This window comes from Saccopteryx bilineata, chromosome 3 (genome assembly GCF_036850765.1).
Source record: "Saccopteryx bilineata isolate mSacBil1 chromosome 3, mSacBil1_pri_phased_curated, whole genome shotgun sequence".
NCBI lineage: Eukaryota > Metazoa > Chordata > Mammalia > Chiroptera > Emballonuridae > Saccopteryx > Saccopteryx bilineata.
Window position 1 is genome coordinate 276992466 of NC_089492.1, and position 17203 is coordinate 277009668.

The 17203-nt window shown below is 50.7% G+C and overlaps 1 protein-coding gene across 3 annotated transcripts in view; it reads right to left on the reverse strand.

Moving 5' to 3' along the window:
• The window catches only part of EPHB2 (EPH receptor B2), a 193191-nt gene that overhangs the window by 13283 nt on the left and 162705 nt on the right, over nt 1-17203 (reverse strand). Inside the window, exons 6-9 of one of the 3 annotated variants that reach the window (XM_066270150.1) lie at nt 14561-14685; nt 4594-4663; nt 2424-2532; nt 1462-1529 (exon numbers count right to left, since the gene is read on the reverse strand). In XM_066270150.1, the coding sequence (XP_066126247.1) occupies nt 1462-1529; nt 2424-2532; nt 4594-4663; nt 14561-14685 (372 nt within the window). Of the gene's footprint in view, nt 1-1461; nt 1530-2423; nt 2533-4593; nt 4757-14560; nt 14686-17203 lie in introns of all 3 variants that reach the window. The other 2 variants (XM_066270149.1, XM_066270148.1) reach the window with 2 other exon arrangements.

Here is a 17203-nt window from a genome sequence, read left to right on the forward strand (position 1 = left end):
CTCAGAGTATATCAGTCTTTTGCTCAGACCATTCTAGAAGCTCCCCATTTCACTCAGAATAAAAACCAAGGCCCTGCTATGATTGATAGGGATCTGCATGTTGTGGCCCCTCCTCCTTAACCCCCTGCTCTAGCCACACTGGCTCCTTGGTTGTTCCTGAAACCTTCCAGACACACTCCAGCCTCAGGGCCTTTGCACTGGCTGTTCCCTCTGCCAGGGATGCTCTTCCCTGAGGTATCATGACACAGCTCACTCTCCCGGCTCCTTAGTATCTTTTGTTCGAATGAAAGCCTCTCAGCGAGGCCAACCCAGCTCCCCTATTTAAAGATGCGGCCCGACCCCACCACTCTCAATCCGCTACTGTTGTGCTTTGCCTTTCCCCCACAGCACTTTCATCTTCTAACGCACCACACACTTTACTCATTTATTATGTGCTTTTAAAAAAAATGCTCTGTCCCTTACACTCTAGGATGTAAGTTCCATGAGGGCAGGGATATGTGGTTTGTTTACTTGCGTGTCCTCAGCACCTACCACAATGCCTGGCATACACGGTAGGCCACAACAAATATGTGACAAATGAATGGATATGCTGATGGCCCCCCTTACCCAGTGGCCATCTGAGAAACCCTAGGGTGCCCCGTGGAGTACAGTTTGAGAACCTATATTAGACACACTTGGAATTCCTGTTCACTGAGTGAGGTCTCAGGCACATTTTTTCCACCCCCCCCTCCACCCCCCACATTTTGTCCAATGGGAAGGAATCTATCATTCGTTTTTCTCTCTGCTGGGCTCCTCAGGAGGGGACATCCCTTTGGGTATGTGTGGCACATGTGCTCCCAGCCCTGGCCTAAGGTAGGAAAGGACAGTGGGGGAAATGGAGTTCCTGAGTGGGGTGAGCGGTTACCAGAGGAGTTACCAGGAAGGAACGATGGGGGCCTCCCACCTCTCTTCTCTCTCATCTCGCAGGCCAGAGCCTGGTCCTCATCACCTCATTCAGGTCATGTATTTATTCTACAGTCACGTGTCAAAGGACTACTGTGTGTGGGAAGTGTGCCGGGGAGGCAGTAGTGAGCATCAGATACAATTCCAGCCTCCAGGTGCTCCCATTACAGCGCAGGAGAGACACAGGAATGGCCATCACCGTGCAGTCAGGGACAGGGCGTGGTGTGAACTGACGACAGCCCTAAATCTTGGGTGGGGTGGGGGTCGGGGAAGGCTTCTCAGAGGGGTTTATATATGATGAGGCCTGAGGGAGAGTAAGAGATATTCAGGTAAAGAGAAAGGGAGAGTGTTCAGGCAGAGGGAACAGCATGTGCAAAGGCCGGGAGGTGACAGTGAGCTTGGCACGTTCGGGGAACAGCTGGATGTTCAGTCTGACTGCAGAAAGAAAGAAGCTGGGGAGGCTGCCAGAAACTGACAGTGCAGGGCCCACGGGTGCCAGCCCCGCTGGGGTATACATACTGTGGCCACTGGTGTAGTGCTGCAGCTTATCCGTGTACTCCGAGTCAGCACGTTCAAACCCCCGTCTTCTGGAACAAGAGCAAAGGGCTGGAGCCACCTGGAGGCGCCCGGGAATTGGGAGCCACAGTAGGTGATAGGGAGAGGGTGGGCAGGCCCTTAAAACCACATTCCTGCCAGAGGAATTCCTGCCTGCCCCTCACCTAGCAGCCTCACCTATCCTGCCCCTCCCCCGATCCCTTCCCACCTTTCCCCCTTCAAGCCTAGGCTCACTATTTCCCATCCCCTCCCCAGCCAAGAGCAAAGTCATCACCTCTGGCCATGGCCCCTGGTCACAGAAACCCTGGGGCTTCTGCCCATTTGACCTTATGACCCAGTCTATTCTAAAGTAGGGGTCTCTTTAAGGAAGAGGAGAGTCTCTTTGCATATGCCCAGCAGAAGTCAGGGAACGAGGCCCACCTCCTGTCTCTGCACATGCTGTGCTGGTCACTTGGGGTGGCCCTCCCCCACCTCCTCCTATCTGTGTCCTCTCCATCTTTCCAGTATTCCCGAGCTCCACAACCTCCCATCTGACACTGCTAATGGGCCCTATTCATAAGGGGACCTAAACTAGTACAAACATAGGGTGATGTATATATATTCCCTCTCCATCATCCTCTTAGCCCCTAGCATCCTGCCGTCCTCCCGCCCACTGTTCCGAGACATTCTTCACGCTAAAGTATTAGTGTCTCAATGTGCCGCCTCCTTGAATAGTGGACTTGTCAAGGGCAATGCCTAACACAGAGGGATGGGCTGCTAATGGTGGCTGGTCAGGCAGTGAGAGGATACTTGAGGGTACCCAGGCCAAGGCGAGCCTCACCCTGTCCCTGGTACTGATGGAAATGCCTCCTCTGTTCACAAACACTTCCGGAATGGCTGAACAGATGCAGAGCCAGGCCTGGAGCGGCTGGGGGACACCCACCCACCTGTTACACACGATGGCGATGACAACCACGGCAATGAGGAAGACCAGGGCAGCCGCCGAGGAGCCGATGATGAGTGGCAGCTTCTCCTGAATGCTTGTCTGGTACTCGGCTGGGGAGAAAGCACAGCACAGTGTTCTTTCTCCCCTGGCTCTGGGAGTGCTAACACCCCTCGCCCTGCGAGATCTCTGGGGACCCCAAACTCGATTCTTGTGCCTCCCGGAGTCCCTGTCACATGCTCCGGTGAAGAACTGGTTATCATTTGCTCACAAGTAACCTTGGATAAGTTCATGAACTGCTCTGATTCTTAATTTCTCACCTATAAAATTGGCATAATACCTATATCTCAAAGTTGATATGAAAAATCAATGAATTTGGAGACACTTATGGAGAAGCAGTTATAAGCACAGACTCTGAGGCCAGACTCCCTGGGTTTGTACCCTGATGGAGTCACTTACTAACTGTGTGATCTCTGGTAAAGTGACTAACCTCTCTGTGGCTCAGTTTCCTCATCTGTAAAATGGGGAGAATCATACTTTCCATTTCATAGGATTGCTGTGTAAAGCACTTAGATCAACAGGTGGCAGTAGTAAGCGCTCAGTAAATATGAACTATTATTACTATTGAGTGTTTCAAGTGTTTGTCACTGTGCGAAGAATGTTAGGCATCTTGCTTGATTCTCGGGACAGTTCGGTGATGCACTGCCTATGATTACTGCATTTTACAGATAAGGAAACTGAGACTTAGTGAGGTCATGACTTGCTGGAGGTCACATAGAAAGTGGCCAAAGCCAGCACTTGAACCCAGGTCTGTTTGACCCAAGGCTGTGGGCTTAAATGACATAATGCGTAAAATGCGGTCAGCATTGGCCTGGCTCTTGGAAACCACTCATTAATTTTTTAATTCATTTGCTTTCATAACCAGACAGGGGTTTGTTGAAGTCAGGGACAAGGTCAGTTCAGGGTCCTCAGCACTAGCAAACATTTGTTAAATTAATTTAAAAAAGGATCCTGGGACAGTCCTCCAGTACGAATGTCAGTAACATCCATCCAGCATGTGAGAGGGTGAAACATGCTGGCTGAGAGGAAGGGGGAGTTGGTGGGGGGGGGGGTGTACTGGAAGAGAGCGTGGCATTGTGAGAGGATTATGATGACAGGCATAGGTCCAGGAGCCTCTGAGATGTTCAACCAGGCAAAGCCAAGGCCCACAGCCAGGGACTGAAGCAGATGCCAGAAAGGGATGCTGGAGCCTGGTCATAAGGAAAAACTCTCCCGGGGCTTGGCTAGTCGGTTGGAAGGGCCCCCACACTCAACAGACAACTATAACCTTAACTACTGTTTGGTGAGCGCTAACTGTGTGTGAGACCTAGCCCCAACCCTGTGCTAGGCCATACACATTTATCCCCATCCTTATACTAATTTGATGATGATGATGATAATGAGATCATTGTTATCATCCCCATTTGTAGATGAGAAAAACAGGCTCCGAGAAGTAAGGTTGCTCAGGGCCACACAGGGCTGAATCTCCACTGTAATTTCTGTCAAGTGTCAGAGCCCACATTCTTTAACTATGCTGCCCCTTGAAGATTATTAAGGCAGGAAGGGTTCTTACAGACCATAGGGTCCCAGACTGGGAGACACACAACACACAGGTTACAACCTCTCATTCTCTTGCCCAGGGTAGACATTACTAATCCATCCCAGAACTTGTTCCTACTGAACTCGAATGTGGCTTCAGAATTCTTCTCAATCCAACTGTAAGTCATGGAAGTAGTGTTTGGATAAAATTATTTTCCACTCTCAGGTCAAATAGAGTGCTTTTTATTTTATAGATGAGAAAAATATGGACCAGGGAATAGGTGTGATTTGCTCAGAGTGACTCTGCAAGTCAGGGCTGAGCTCCCAGGAGCTGTGGGAAAGAAGTGGCCTGGCTGACATGATGGGAACGGTGTAGCACAAGCCTTCCAGAACACAGCAACAGGGCCTTTATACATGGTTGTGCAGTTTGTACAGTACACAAAGGTTCCCAACCAGGAGGGGAGGAGGGTTGACATCAAGAAACGGGGGGTACCTTTTCTAGTTTGCACAAAGGCACTTTGTAGGAACGGTGGCCCTAGCATTTGTTCTGCTTGTGGAGTCAGTAACCCTCTTCCTGTCCTCTGGGGGCCTCTTACCTTCTGTCATGGTCTGGAAGTACATCTTGCCACTGTAGCGCCCGTAGCCCGCCACGGTGCGTGCCCGCACCTGGAAGACATAGATGGCGCCGGCTTTGAGGCCCTGCACAGTGACCGTGTTGGTGGGGCTTTTTATGGCTGTGGCGTTGTACTCACTGAGCTCCTGCCGAGGAACAGAGAAGACAGTTAGCAAGGTTGTTGCCCACAGTGGGCCCGGAGCCCACTGACTGTCGCTTCTGCCACTTGGGGAAGGTCTGGCCACCGGATGAACATCTGTGGTTCCTGAGTTCTTCACTCCCTCCCAGTAACAGAATCACACACCTGCAGCTTTTTGCATGTGATTTTGCAACACTTTCCACAAAAGAAGGCAGAGCGTATTACTCTTCCTCGTGGATGCTGAGTTTGTCGACATGCCTTGCTTTGGCCATTGGAATATTCCAGAGGACATGATGCAAGCAGGGACTTCACATGTGCTTGTTGACTTGGCTTGGCCTCTTGTGATTCTGCCATCTACCATGAGGGGACCTTAACCTGAGTGACAGCTGGTTCCAGAATGAGAACCACGTGGAAAAGACCTTACCGTAATTCCTAGAATGAAGTCGAGCCACCTCAGCTGACCCACAGGCACAAGCCTATGAGTAAGACATATCCAATTGTTGTAGACCACTGGACTTTTGGGGCTGTTTGTTTTATAGCATCATTTCAACAACAGTTGACTAATACACATATACTGAGTGGCCATGGTATGCAGAGCCCTGGGGTCTAGACTGTTAGTTCTTGTTGATAGCAGGGAGAGGGTTCACATCGTTCACTTCTGCATCCCCCTCCCTGCCCCACACCTTGACAGATTAAGTGGAAGGACCTTTATTCAGCCTTAGCACACTTGAGTTAGGCAACAATTAAATCCCCAAAAGAGAAAATTATGCTCAAGGTCACACATGTCAATTCATGGCTGCTTTTGGGACTCAAAACCATGCAGGAGCCACCTCTACTGTTCATGGCTTTGGGCACCCAGGACCTAATGTTTCCTCCTTTGAGAGACGTGGAACACCAATTCTGGTCTCCTGAGCACTGCCAGGGTGACGTGAGGAGCTTGGCACAGGACAAAGGGCCAGCTGCTACAGTGGGAGGGGAGATGTGGTTGAATTGGATGCAAATGTTCACTAGCCTAGTTGATGCTCGTTCAGGCATCTGTCAGCTGCCCAGCTCACCTTCCCCAAATACCCTCTTTGCATTAGGCCCCAGGCTGGGCACTGGGGACCCACAGAGGTTAAAGCACAGGCCCTGGCCTCGAAGAGCCCAGTTCAGAAAAACAAACAGTGTGGAGAACTTAACCCTCTGAGGATAGGGAACCCCTCTGAAAAGCTGATGAAAAGCTATGACCCCCTTAAGCAGAAAAACACACACCTGATTGTACATGCCAATCATGTATGTGTCAGGGATGCACAGAGCCCATAAACATTCTCCTGAAACAATTAAATTCAGTGTGAGCAATGTTATTACAGATAATAATTGTAACTACAATGTTATTATAGTGTAGACCAGGGGTAGTCAATCTTTTTATACCTACTGCCCGCTTTTGTATCTCTGTTAGTAGTAAAATTTTCTAACCACCCACTGGTTCCACAGTAATGGTGACTTATAAAGTAGGAAAGTAACTTTACTTTATAAAATTTATAAAACAGAGTTACAGCAAGTTAAAGCATATAATAATAATTACTTACCAAGTACTTTATGTCGGATTTTTGCTAAGTTTGGCAGAATAAATCTTTATAAAACAACTTACTATAGTTAAATCTATCTTTTTTTTTTTTTTTAACAGAGAGAGTCAGACAGAGGGATAGACAGGGATAGACAGACAGGAACAGAGAGATGAGAAGCATCAATCATTAGTTTTTCGTTGCATATTGGGACACCTTAGTTGTTCATTGATTGCTTTCTCATATATGCCTTGACTGCAAGCCTTCAGCAGACGAAGTAACCCCTTGCTCGAGCCAGTGACCTTGGGCTCAAGCTGGTGAGCCTTGCTCATACGAGCTCGCGCTCAAGCTGACGACCTCGGGGTCTCGAACCTGGGTTCCTTCCGCATCCTAGTCTGACGCTCTATCCACTGCGCCACCACCTGGTCAGGCAAATCTATCTTTTTATTTATACTTTGGTTGCTCTGCTACCCCCCACCATGAAAGCTAGAACACCCACTAGTGGGCGGTAGGGACCAGGTTGACTACCACTGGTGTAGAGGTTAAGATCACAAACTGGAGCCAGACTTCCTGGGTTCAAATCCTTATTCTACTGCTTATTAGCTTTGTGATTTTGGACAAGTTCCTTACTTTCTCTATGCCTCCTTTTTCTCATCTGTAAAATGGGAATAATAATAATAATATTAATAATAATAATGGCTACCTTACAAGTTGTTTAGAAGATGAAGTTAATTAATATGTATAAAATGCTTACAGGGGTAGGGTAAGCACAATGTGTTTAGGGGCATGTGACCTGGCCTGGGTGGGGGATATCAGGTGAAGTCAAGAAAAGTTCTACTGGAGCCTGACCTGTGGTGGCGCAGTGAATAAAGCGGCGACCTGGAATGCTGAGGTCGCCGGTTCGAAACCCTGGGCTTGCCTGGTCAAGGCACATATGGGAGTTGATGCTTCCAGCTCCTCCCCCCTTCTCTCTCTCTGTCTCTCTCTCCTCTCTCTCTCTCCTCTCTAAAATGAATAAATTAAAAAAAAAAGAAAAGAAAAGTTCTACTGGAGAGTGAGGGCAATTGGAATGGGATTTTAAACAGCAAATAGAAGTCACCAGGCAAAGAAGGAGAAGAGCATTCTTTGTGTGTGTGTGTGTGTGTGTGTGTGTGTGTGTGTGGCAGAGACAGAGAGAGTCAGAGAGAGGGACAGACAGACAGGAAGGGAGAGAGATGAGAAACATCAATTCTTCGTTCGGTTCCTTAGTTGTTCACTGATTGCTTTCTCCTATGTGCCTTGACTGGGGGGCTACAGAAGACTGAGTGACCCCTTGCTCGAGCCAGTGGCCTAGGGCTCAAGCTGGTGAGCTTTGTCCAAACCTGATGAGCCTGCGCTCAAGCTGGCGACCTCAGGGTCTTAAACCTGGGTCCTCCGTGTCCCAGTCCAAAACTCTATCCATTGTGCCACCGCCTGGTCAGGCGGGAAGGGCATTCTTGCCAAGGAGCAGTAGGTGCAAAGGTAAGGAGGTGAGAAAGAGTTTGGGACATAGGGGCTGACCTGTGAGTGCTTCCTCCCCTCCCCCAGTACCAGGAGGCAGCAGCAGATTGGAAGTCTCTTTTCCTTTGCCAGACCACCTGCCTTCTCCTCCAGGAAACCTCCTTGACCTCCATGCTAGATGTGTCCTTTCCTCTGAGCCCTGGAGCACTTGCTGTAGCTACCATAGGAAGGGGGTTTGCTATGTCCCCTCGCCCTGGGCCCAGGCTTGTCTTACTCCCTTGACTATAAACTCCGGAGGGAAGGGGCTGTGTTTTGTTCCCCTGCCTCACACACAGAAGTCTCCCTAACATCCACAGGATGAAGCCTGTCTTCCTCAGCCTGGCGTTCCAGACCCTTCACAACCCACTCTTTGTCGGTCTCTCCTGTCACATCCCGGTGTCCTCCAGGCTCCAACCATAAGCAACCACTTCCCCTTTCCCTGGGAGGGCTGCCAGACTTAGCAAATAAAAGTATAGGATGCTCAGTTAAACCTGAATTTCAGGTGAATAATTTTTCATATACGTATGTCCCAATGCAATCTTTGATATATACTTGCACTAAAAAAAAAAAGTATATTTTTTAAAAATTCAAATGTAACCCTGATGTCCTACACTTTATTCGGCAGCCCTACCTTTCCTGGACACGCTGAGCCTTCGCAAGTCCTGCTGCCCCGTCTGAAATTCCTTTTCCTCATCTGCCTGGCAGTTCCCTATTCATTGTTCAAGACCAAGCGCAAGGACTGCCTCTACTGGGGAGACTGCCCAGATACCTCAGCCAGAGGATGCAGGTCCATTCTCTCCTCTCCCACCTATTGTTCTGATATACAGGTGTCTTCTCTAAGGACTGAGGGCTCCTTGAGGGCAGGGGCCTTGTCTCATTCATTTCCCGGACCTCCAGGCTCCGCACAGGGTAGGTGCTACCTAACTATTGACATAATGAATGAGTCTTAGATCATTCACCATCTGCAAACCCAGGATGCACTACCAAGCTTGGCCTCTAAGTGCCGCCATCTAACATGGGATCTCCTCCCCTTGCCCAAGGGATGGATTCTGCATACTGGGTGGGTGCCCACTTAGGCTGGGAGAGAACTGCCAGCAGCCTAGGCGCCTCAGGAGAATGAAGAGCAAACCTGAGTGGGTCCTTTCCCTAACGTGGGGCACAGGATCCAGCAGGGAATTGGAAGTCATTTCAAGGGTCCGTTCTTCCACTTGCTTGCGCTGTGATCTTGGGAAAGACACTTCATTTCCCTGAGCTGCTATCTATTCCAGAAAATGGAATAATAAATTCCAATCACTCAGGGTTGTTGTGAGGATAAAATTTGATAGTTAATCTCTGGTACAAAGGAGCTGATCTAGAACCATCAATTTCCTTCCCTGTCTGCTCCCCCCCCCCTTCCATAAGGGTACCTTTATCTGAGTAAGGATTAAGCATCAACAAGTCAGGGGAAGAAATTTAGTATGAAATTCACCTTAGTTTGAGTCCTTACCCAGAGACTAAGGGCCAATCAGGCAGTGGATGCATTGCTTAAGCCCTATGAGCCTCAGTTTCCTCATCTCTAAAATGTGGTAACACTACTTTAATGCCATACCCAGTGGTTGTAGAGATTCAATAGGAAAGAATGGGTAAAGCTTTAATAAATATTGACTATCACAATTGATATCAACAATGTTCATCAAATGGATGATTGTATGGATAAACAAGTGAATGAATGAGTGAATAAACCTCCCTGTGTAGATGCTGTTCCATGTACACCAGGCAACACCCAGAATGCAGCCTGGACTTTCGTTCACCCCTCCTCCCCAAACCTTTGTTCCCTCTGCCTGGAATGTCTTTTCCCTTCACTTCTGCCAAGTAGAAATTTCTGTTGAATAGACACATAAATCGATGTGGCCTATAAGGGCCCATCCGCCATAGGTGGCCTCCCAAATGACTCTTCTCCTTGAGCTCTTGGGAAGCCAAAGGGAGCATGAACCGTGTGCTTTGGGGCAGCTGCCAAAGGAGGCCACCTCCTCTGGGACACTAGAACTGATGGAAGAGGCCAGCCCTGGCCTGGATGACACTATATTCGCCAGCGGCCTCTAGAAGACTTCCAGCAAAGTGGTTGTCAGCTCCGGGCAGGCTGGGAAATCCCAGTGAAGCTGGTGGGCAGGGTGGGGGGAAGGCGGCAGATGGAGAGCCTGCTTTCTAAAGAAGGGAAGGAAAAGTAGGAAAGGAGGTAGGGTGGGCCCACACGAGGCTGCAGGGCTCAGTATCTACCTTCCCTACCTGGGAAGGTCTAGAGCAGGGGTCCCCAAACTTTTTACACAAGGGGCCAGTTCACTGTCCCTCAGACCGTTGGAGGACCAGACTATAAAAGAACTATGAACAAATCCCTATGCACACTGCACGTATCTTATTTTAAAGTAAAAAAACAAAATGGGAACAAATACAATATTTAAAATAAAGAACAAGTAAATTTAAATCAACAAACTGACCAGTATTTCAATGGGAACTATGGGCCGGCTTTTGGCTAATGAGATGGTCAATGTCCGGTTCCATATTTGTCACTGCTAGCTGTAACAAGTGATATGACGCGCTTCCGGAGCCTTGATATGTGCATCCCGTGTCACCGGAAGTAGTACTGTATGTGAACTATGCCGTGCTTTGCGGCGCCGCCACATACAGTACTCTAGGAGCACAGGATGCATCCTGTGACCTCTCACTGACCACCAATGAAAGAGGTGCCCCTTCTGGAAGTGCGGTGGGAGCTGAATAAATGGCCTCAGGGGGCCGCATGCAGCCCGCGGGCCATAGTTTGGGGACCCCTGGTCTAGAGCATTCATTAAAGAAGTTGATAGCAGCCACCAGGAGGATTCTGCCACGTTAGGGAAGAGTGGGGCTGTGGATCTGTCAGTAATAAATCCGCCACTCGCAGCCTGGCTGTCCCTCCCCGAGGGCGAGGCTGACTCAGGAAGGTCGAGGTGGTGGCTGGGACGCCAGAGCCCCACTTGAGAGGTCAGGGGCAGAAACTGCTCCTGGTTCTCCTTTTACCTTTCTCCTGGCACCTCCTCTAACACTTTCACCAACTCCTTTTTCCTTCTCTCCTTAAATACTGCCATTCTCCTGGATCCTATCCTTTCACTCTGTTCTTCCTCTGCACATCCTCCTGTCTGTCCTTGACTGTACCTTCCCACCCTCGGCAAGCACCACACCGATACCTGCAAGTCACAAACCCACATCTGCCTCAGGAAAGGCACCACCATCTACCGGGTGTTGACCATTACCCTTCCCTGGTCCCCTGAGTTTCAAAATACTGTCTGAATCTGTCAGTTTCTCACCATCTCTGCTGTCAACTTTCCAACTTCATGCCACCATCATATCTCACTTGATGTCCCATGAGAATCCTGGGCAGGGCACTGCCTTGCAGTTTATTTTTTACATAGCAAGCTACAGGAATGTTTCAAGTAATCTGAATCAGATCATATTATTCCAAAACCTTCTGATGGCTTCCCATTGTACTTTAAATTGAATCCAGACTACAAAGATCTAAAAAGCCCACCACAATTGGCTCTGCCTCCTTCTCAAATCTCCACCCCTACTGATCTCTCCCTTGTTCATTTTGCTCCTGCCACACTTGCCTTCTCTGTTCCCTGCATGCAGCCAGCACATTCCTGCCTCAGGACCTTTGCATATGTTGTTCATGGGTTTTTTTTTAAGTGAGAGGAGGAGAGATGGTGAGACAGACTCCCACATGTGCCCCAACTGGGATCCACCTGGCAACCTCCATCTGGGGCTGATGCTTGAATCAACCAAGCTATCCTTACTGCCTGAGGCTGATATTCAAACCAACCGAGCTATTCTTAGCACCTGGGGCCATGCTCTAACCAATGAAGCCACTGGCTGCAGGAAGGGAAGAGGGAGAGAAGGGGTAGAGTGAGGGGGAAAGAAGCAGATGGTTGCATCTCTTGTGTGCCCTGACCAGGAATTGAACCCAGGATGTTCATATGCCGGGCAGGTGTTCTAGCCACTTAGCAAACCCACCAGGGCCTGCATATGCTGTTTTTGCCACCTAGAATGACCCTGCTCTCATCACTGTCTGTCAGGTGAACTCTGAGCATCTTTAAAGCCTCAGCTCAAATGTCATCTGAATTAAGACTTCCTCTCACCTATGCTAGGATTCTGGGCTTCTTCTTAGTGCCCTCCTGAAAACTTTATGGCCCCTTCTGCGGCTTGTACCACATCTTTTTTAATGGCTATTTGTGTCTGAACCTGTCTTTTCCCCTGGACTGTGAAGGGAAGGCCTCCAGGCATGTCTGGTTACTCTTGGTATTCCTGGCACCCAGTTCAAAACTGGTGACAGTGACTGTTGAATCAACCAGTGTCAATCTCCACTCTGACAAATGCCAAGTCGCCTCTCTCTGCACCCCAACCCTTGGGAAGAGGGGCTGATCGAAGCAGGGCCACGTCTCATCACAGCCATACCTCAGGCCTGGCCGCTTCTTGCTATTTAGGCTGAAAATCCTTCATCAGAGCCTGGTCCTGTCCACCTCTTAAAGGTTATCCCAGAAGCATCCCTGGGATAAAACTGGGAGGCAGGAGAGCCAGGTGAAGAGTGAGAGCACAGGTCCAAATCCCTGCTTTGCCCCTTAGCAGCTGGGTGCGCTTGGACAAGTTATACAACTTCTCTGTGCTTAGATGGGGTGAATAGCAATGCTGCAAGAATGAATGAGACAATGGAAGTGATGTGCTTAGCACATAGTAAGCACTCATGAAACATGAGCAGGGGATAACTGAGCTCATGATAAACATGAGCTGCTGCAAGGCCTGCTGGTCCTGCCACCTCTGGCATGGGCCTGGGGATGCCCGGGCAGCCACAGAAAGTAGGGCAGCGCTGCCTTCTGGTTCACACCTCCATGAGCCTCCCCAACCCCTCCCGTCTCGGTAGGAAATGGGTCGTGGGCAGGACCCGTGCCATGCCGGGATTCCTCATTTCCGATCCTGTCTTTGGGGACAAACACTTTCAGTTTCATTTAATCATAAAGCTTCTTAATTAGTTTTTTTCCCTTTTTGAATTCTGAGTTGCTAAACTGCCCCCGTCAGAGGAAGTGTCCCCGCCAGAGGAAGTGGACGTGATTGCTGCTGCAGGGCCTGGGGCATCCTAGGCCTGGGAGCAGGTGGCCCCACTACCTGGGAGGCCCAGCTCCTGAAAGGCCCTCCAGGGCTCAGTAAGGGGTGGACTTTCATCCCTCACATCATCCCCTGGGGACATAGCAGGGAAAAGGCAAGGTCTCCACCCTAGAAGAACAGGCCCTGGGAAGGGATTCATCACTTACTCATTCAACCAACATTTATCAAATGTATCTTTGGGGAAAGGCCCAGGGCGCTGGGGTGAATGCGGTGATAGGGAGAGATGTGGCTCCTGGCCTCTAGGGATGCATTGCCAAGAGGAGGGGATGAGCAAGGAAACAATCATCAACCAGATGGGTGAGGCTGAAGAGGTATTTGATGAACCCCTGAGACTCACCGGGTTTGGGTAATAAAGTTCCAGGGCCAGGTTGGGCTTCAGGAGTTAGAGCTCCAGTAGGGCTGGCTGGAACTGTCTCCACCACATTTCCTCTCAGTCAGGAAGAGCCATTCCATTTGTTTCTGGTTTTCAGTGGGAGTGGCCTCAACTAAAGCATTTCCCATAGTCATTTACACCTTAGTCTGAAAGGGAGCCCAGTGAGACCTTTTCCAGGAGCCCCTGCAGCTTCTGTGGTTATTTGGTGTCTCAGGGAGCAGGTAAGAAAAATCACCAGTCCAGTCAAAAGAGAGTTTCCTGGGCCTCTGGTGTTCCGCTGCTCTGTCCTGGCCCCTGCACTGTGAAGGTCTCACACACTGATGTACTTAGCTCACTGGGCCTTATGTTGTGTAGCCCTTGCCCCCAGTGCGGCAGGCAGGGCAGAAGAGGGAGGAAAGGAAAGCACTCTCCTCTTTGCTGGGAGCTTGGCACCCTGCTGGGCACTGTACCTACTTTTTCTCTTTGACCCGCACAGCCCCCATGTGAGAGAGGTGGTCCCATTTGCCTTCGACACTGGAAGAGACTGAGGCTGAGAGAGAGAAGGATGCCTGCTCACATCTGGCCATGGATGCAGCTGGCATTTGAACCTATGGCTTCTGACTCCTAGTCCAATGCTCCTTCTGCTACACCAGTGGCTGCCAACCCTGGGTCCCTGAAGGGAGTCACAGGGTCTGATTTAAAAGTTCAAAGAAAAACCACTCTTTCTCCATTCAAAGGGCATTCAGGCAAATGAAAACAAGTGTTTTAGCTAAAATCAGAGCAACACAGGAGGAAGCTCCACTCTTTGTGCAGAAAAATCTCTCGAGCAGAAAGCAGTTTCAAATCTCTGCTTCAGAATGGGTGAATGACCAATTATTGCTTAATAAATGCAGCTTTTTGGAAACCCAGTTCTTTCAGAACTTCAGGACAGCCGAAGTTAGGATGAAGGGATCTGGGTGGGGCAAGGGCTGTGACCACAGCATTTTACTGAGATTGCTGGCCTGATCCCTCAGACCAGAAAAGCAGGACTCAGAGGGGTCAAGGCACCAGCCTGAGGTCTCAGAGCCTGGGAGGAAGGAAGCCAGAATTCGAGCCAGGTGGCCTAACTCAGGCCAGAGCTCTTTCTGCCTCCCGGGTGTGTATTGTCTTGCAGGAAGCAGGATCCCAGGCCCTGGCCTGGGAGGGGCCATTAGGGAGGTGGGGGAGGGGAGAGCACCAGGAGCTTAGGTACCTTCTCATAGTACTGCAGCTCATAGTCCAGGATAACGCCATTGGGCTGGTCAGGCTGGGACCACGACAAGGTGATGCTGTCCACGGTGCGGCTCACCTGGTGCATGATGGACACGGCCGATGGAGCTGGAAGAGAGGTCAGAGGTCAGGGGTTGGGGTGGATGTGAGAGGGTGCAGCTTATGACCCAACCTCAGAGGTATCCAGAGAGAGAGCTGTGGGACCAGAGAGGGGAAGCATCTAGCCAAGGCCACATACACTGCAGAGCCAACAGGGTGTCAAGGGACTCATTCAGGGCTACAGGTGCCCCTACTGTGGGACTCGGCCAAGGTGATCCAGTCCCAGAAAGGACACTATTCCTCCCTTGACCTCTTCCCCTATGAAGAAAAGTGGCAGATTGTGTTCCTATAGATTACCGCACTTTTCAAACCTAAGAGGCATAAGGAGATTTGTGAAAACGCACCATCCCTCAAAGATTCTGATTCCACAGGCCTGGGGTGGGGCCTGAGAATCTGCAGCTCTAACAAACTTCAGGTGGTGCCGCTGATGCTGCTGGCCTGTGGACCCCACTGGGGTCCCACTGGGAAGAGTGGATTCAGGGCCAGAGATGGGAAGTGACTTGTCCAAGGTGACCTGGCAGGTAGAGGCGGGGCCAGGACTGGAGCCCAGAGTACCTGGTCTAGTGTATTTTCTACCCACCACGCTGCTTCTCACAGCCAGGCTTCTGCCGAGATTGCCCCGCTCACTGCCCACCCCGACCTCGTCCTGGGGTCCTCAGGCTCAGTCTTGAAGCAGAGGTACAAGTAGTTCCAAGAGGTGCAGGGCTGAGGCTGCTGAGCCGGTGGGGTCCAGCCCTCCAGGCCTCGCGGCTTGCCCTGTTCTGGGGCACTGGAGAGCCACGGAAAGCTTGCAGTATGGGTACAAACCGGCCCCTCCAACCCTTATATGGCCAATAATGCTCAGAAAAATAAAAGGCCTCCCCCCCCCATCGAACTCCTAACACTTTCTTGTTCATTCTATGCCTGGTATTTTCCAAATGCTTTATGTCAGTTCACTCATTAAACTATTATATCAACCCCACAAGGCTGATATTATTATTATACCCATTTTGTGGATGAGGAAATGGAGACACTGAGAGGTATGAAGTAATTGCCCAAAGTCACCCAGTTAGTAGGCAATGGAGCTGGGATTTGAAACCAGGCCTACCTGGGTCTAACATAGCCTTCCCCCCTGCCAGTGGCTGTGGCTGATGCAGGCTGACCAGGGAGGTCTGGAGAGCCATGGACCTCCAAGGGCCTTTGAGGACACACTGATCCAGATCCCATCCTGTTGCTGCAAAGCTAACTTCACCCACCTCCTGTTGACTCACTCACCTCGGGTACCACCCACCCGGCCCGCCCCGGCCCCGGGAGCTCAGCTGTCCGTGGAGGCAGGTCCCACGTGGCCATGGGGGTCTGAGCCTGGCGGGCTTAGCTGGCAGACTTTGGTTACAGGCAGCTAACTGGGCTCTGATCCTGTAAGCCTCGTATCCCTGGGTGTGGCAAGGAGGCAGCATTGCTGGGAAGATGATCAAGGCGGGCCAAGGCGGGCCAGGCAGGGCTGGCCTTTCTCCGGGAATCCAGGAGGATTAACAGCGGAGAAAAGGGAACAGCTGGATGTCCTCCTCTCCCGCCTGCCGCCCGCTGCCCACCCTGGGGTGTCAGGTTTCCCTGTAAGTTGGTCTTCAGGGAATTCTGGTATTTTCAATTACCAGCCGGGCACGCTGGCAGGGGGACGGGGTCAGTGATGTCCTGTGACCCCTGTAAGGGGATGGAGCCCCAGGGAGCAAGCACAAAAGAGGCTTGTGGCCGAGAGGGGAAGGGGGGAGGCCAGCCAGGTGGGGCCTGCTGGGCTGAAGCAGGTGGTCAGGGGCCCTGCTGCCTCCAGCAAGCTCTGGGGGCCATCCAGTCCCTTCATTAGTTGAGACTTGGGGAAATAGGCCTCTGCACATGCCTCCATTTCCCCCTCAAGACATAAAGGGCTTGACCACGGTGGTCTTTAAGGGCCGTCTGGGATGAGGATCCTTTGACAGGAAGTCTGGAGACCTATGACCCTGGCTACTGTAAGAAGGTATGAGTTTGGGGGTCCTGCTCAGCTTTGCCTCCATAGCCCTGAGTCCTGAAAATAAAGGAGACCCCTATACTTGGTCTTTACTCTTTCACCAGTCAGAACCCCGTGAGCTTAGCAGGGGTGGGAATCCCGGGGCACTGGGCAGTCTGAGACCGCAGCCCCAGACTCAGCCCCGCTGCCTCTCTGACATCCTCACTCCAGCTGACAGCCCTCAGTGGCTTCCCACTGCATCTGCAATAAAACAGAGATGCTCCACGTGGCCTGCAAGGCCCACCTGCCTGGCACCTGCCACTCACCCCCTCACTTCTCAAGTGCCATCCACACTGGCTGCCTTTCTGTTCCCAATCATACCAAGGTCATTCCTTTCTCAGGGTCTTGGCTTCATGGTGTTTCCGCCTGGTAACTTCTTCTCCTAAATCTTCCACAGCTAGCTCTTCTTCACTCAGGTCCCAGTTAAACTGCCTCCTCCTCCAAGAGGCCCTCCCTGACTTCCCCTTTCTTTCTTCTCTCTTTGTGTGTGTGTGTGTGTGTGTGTGT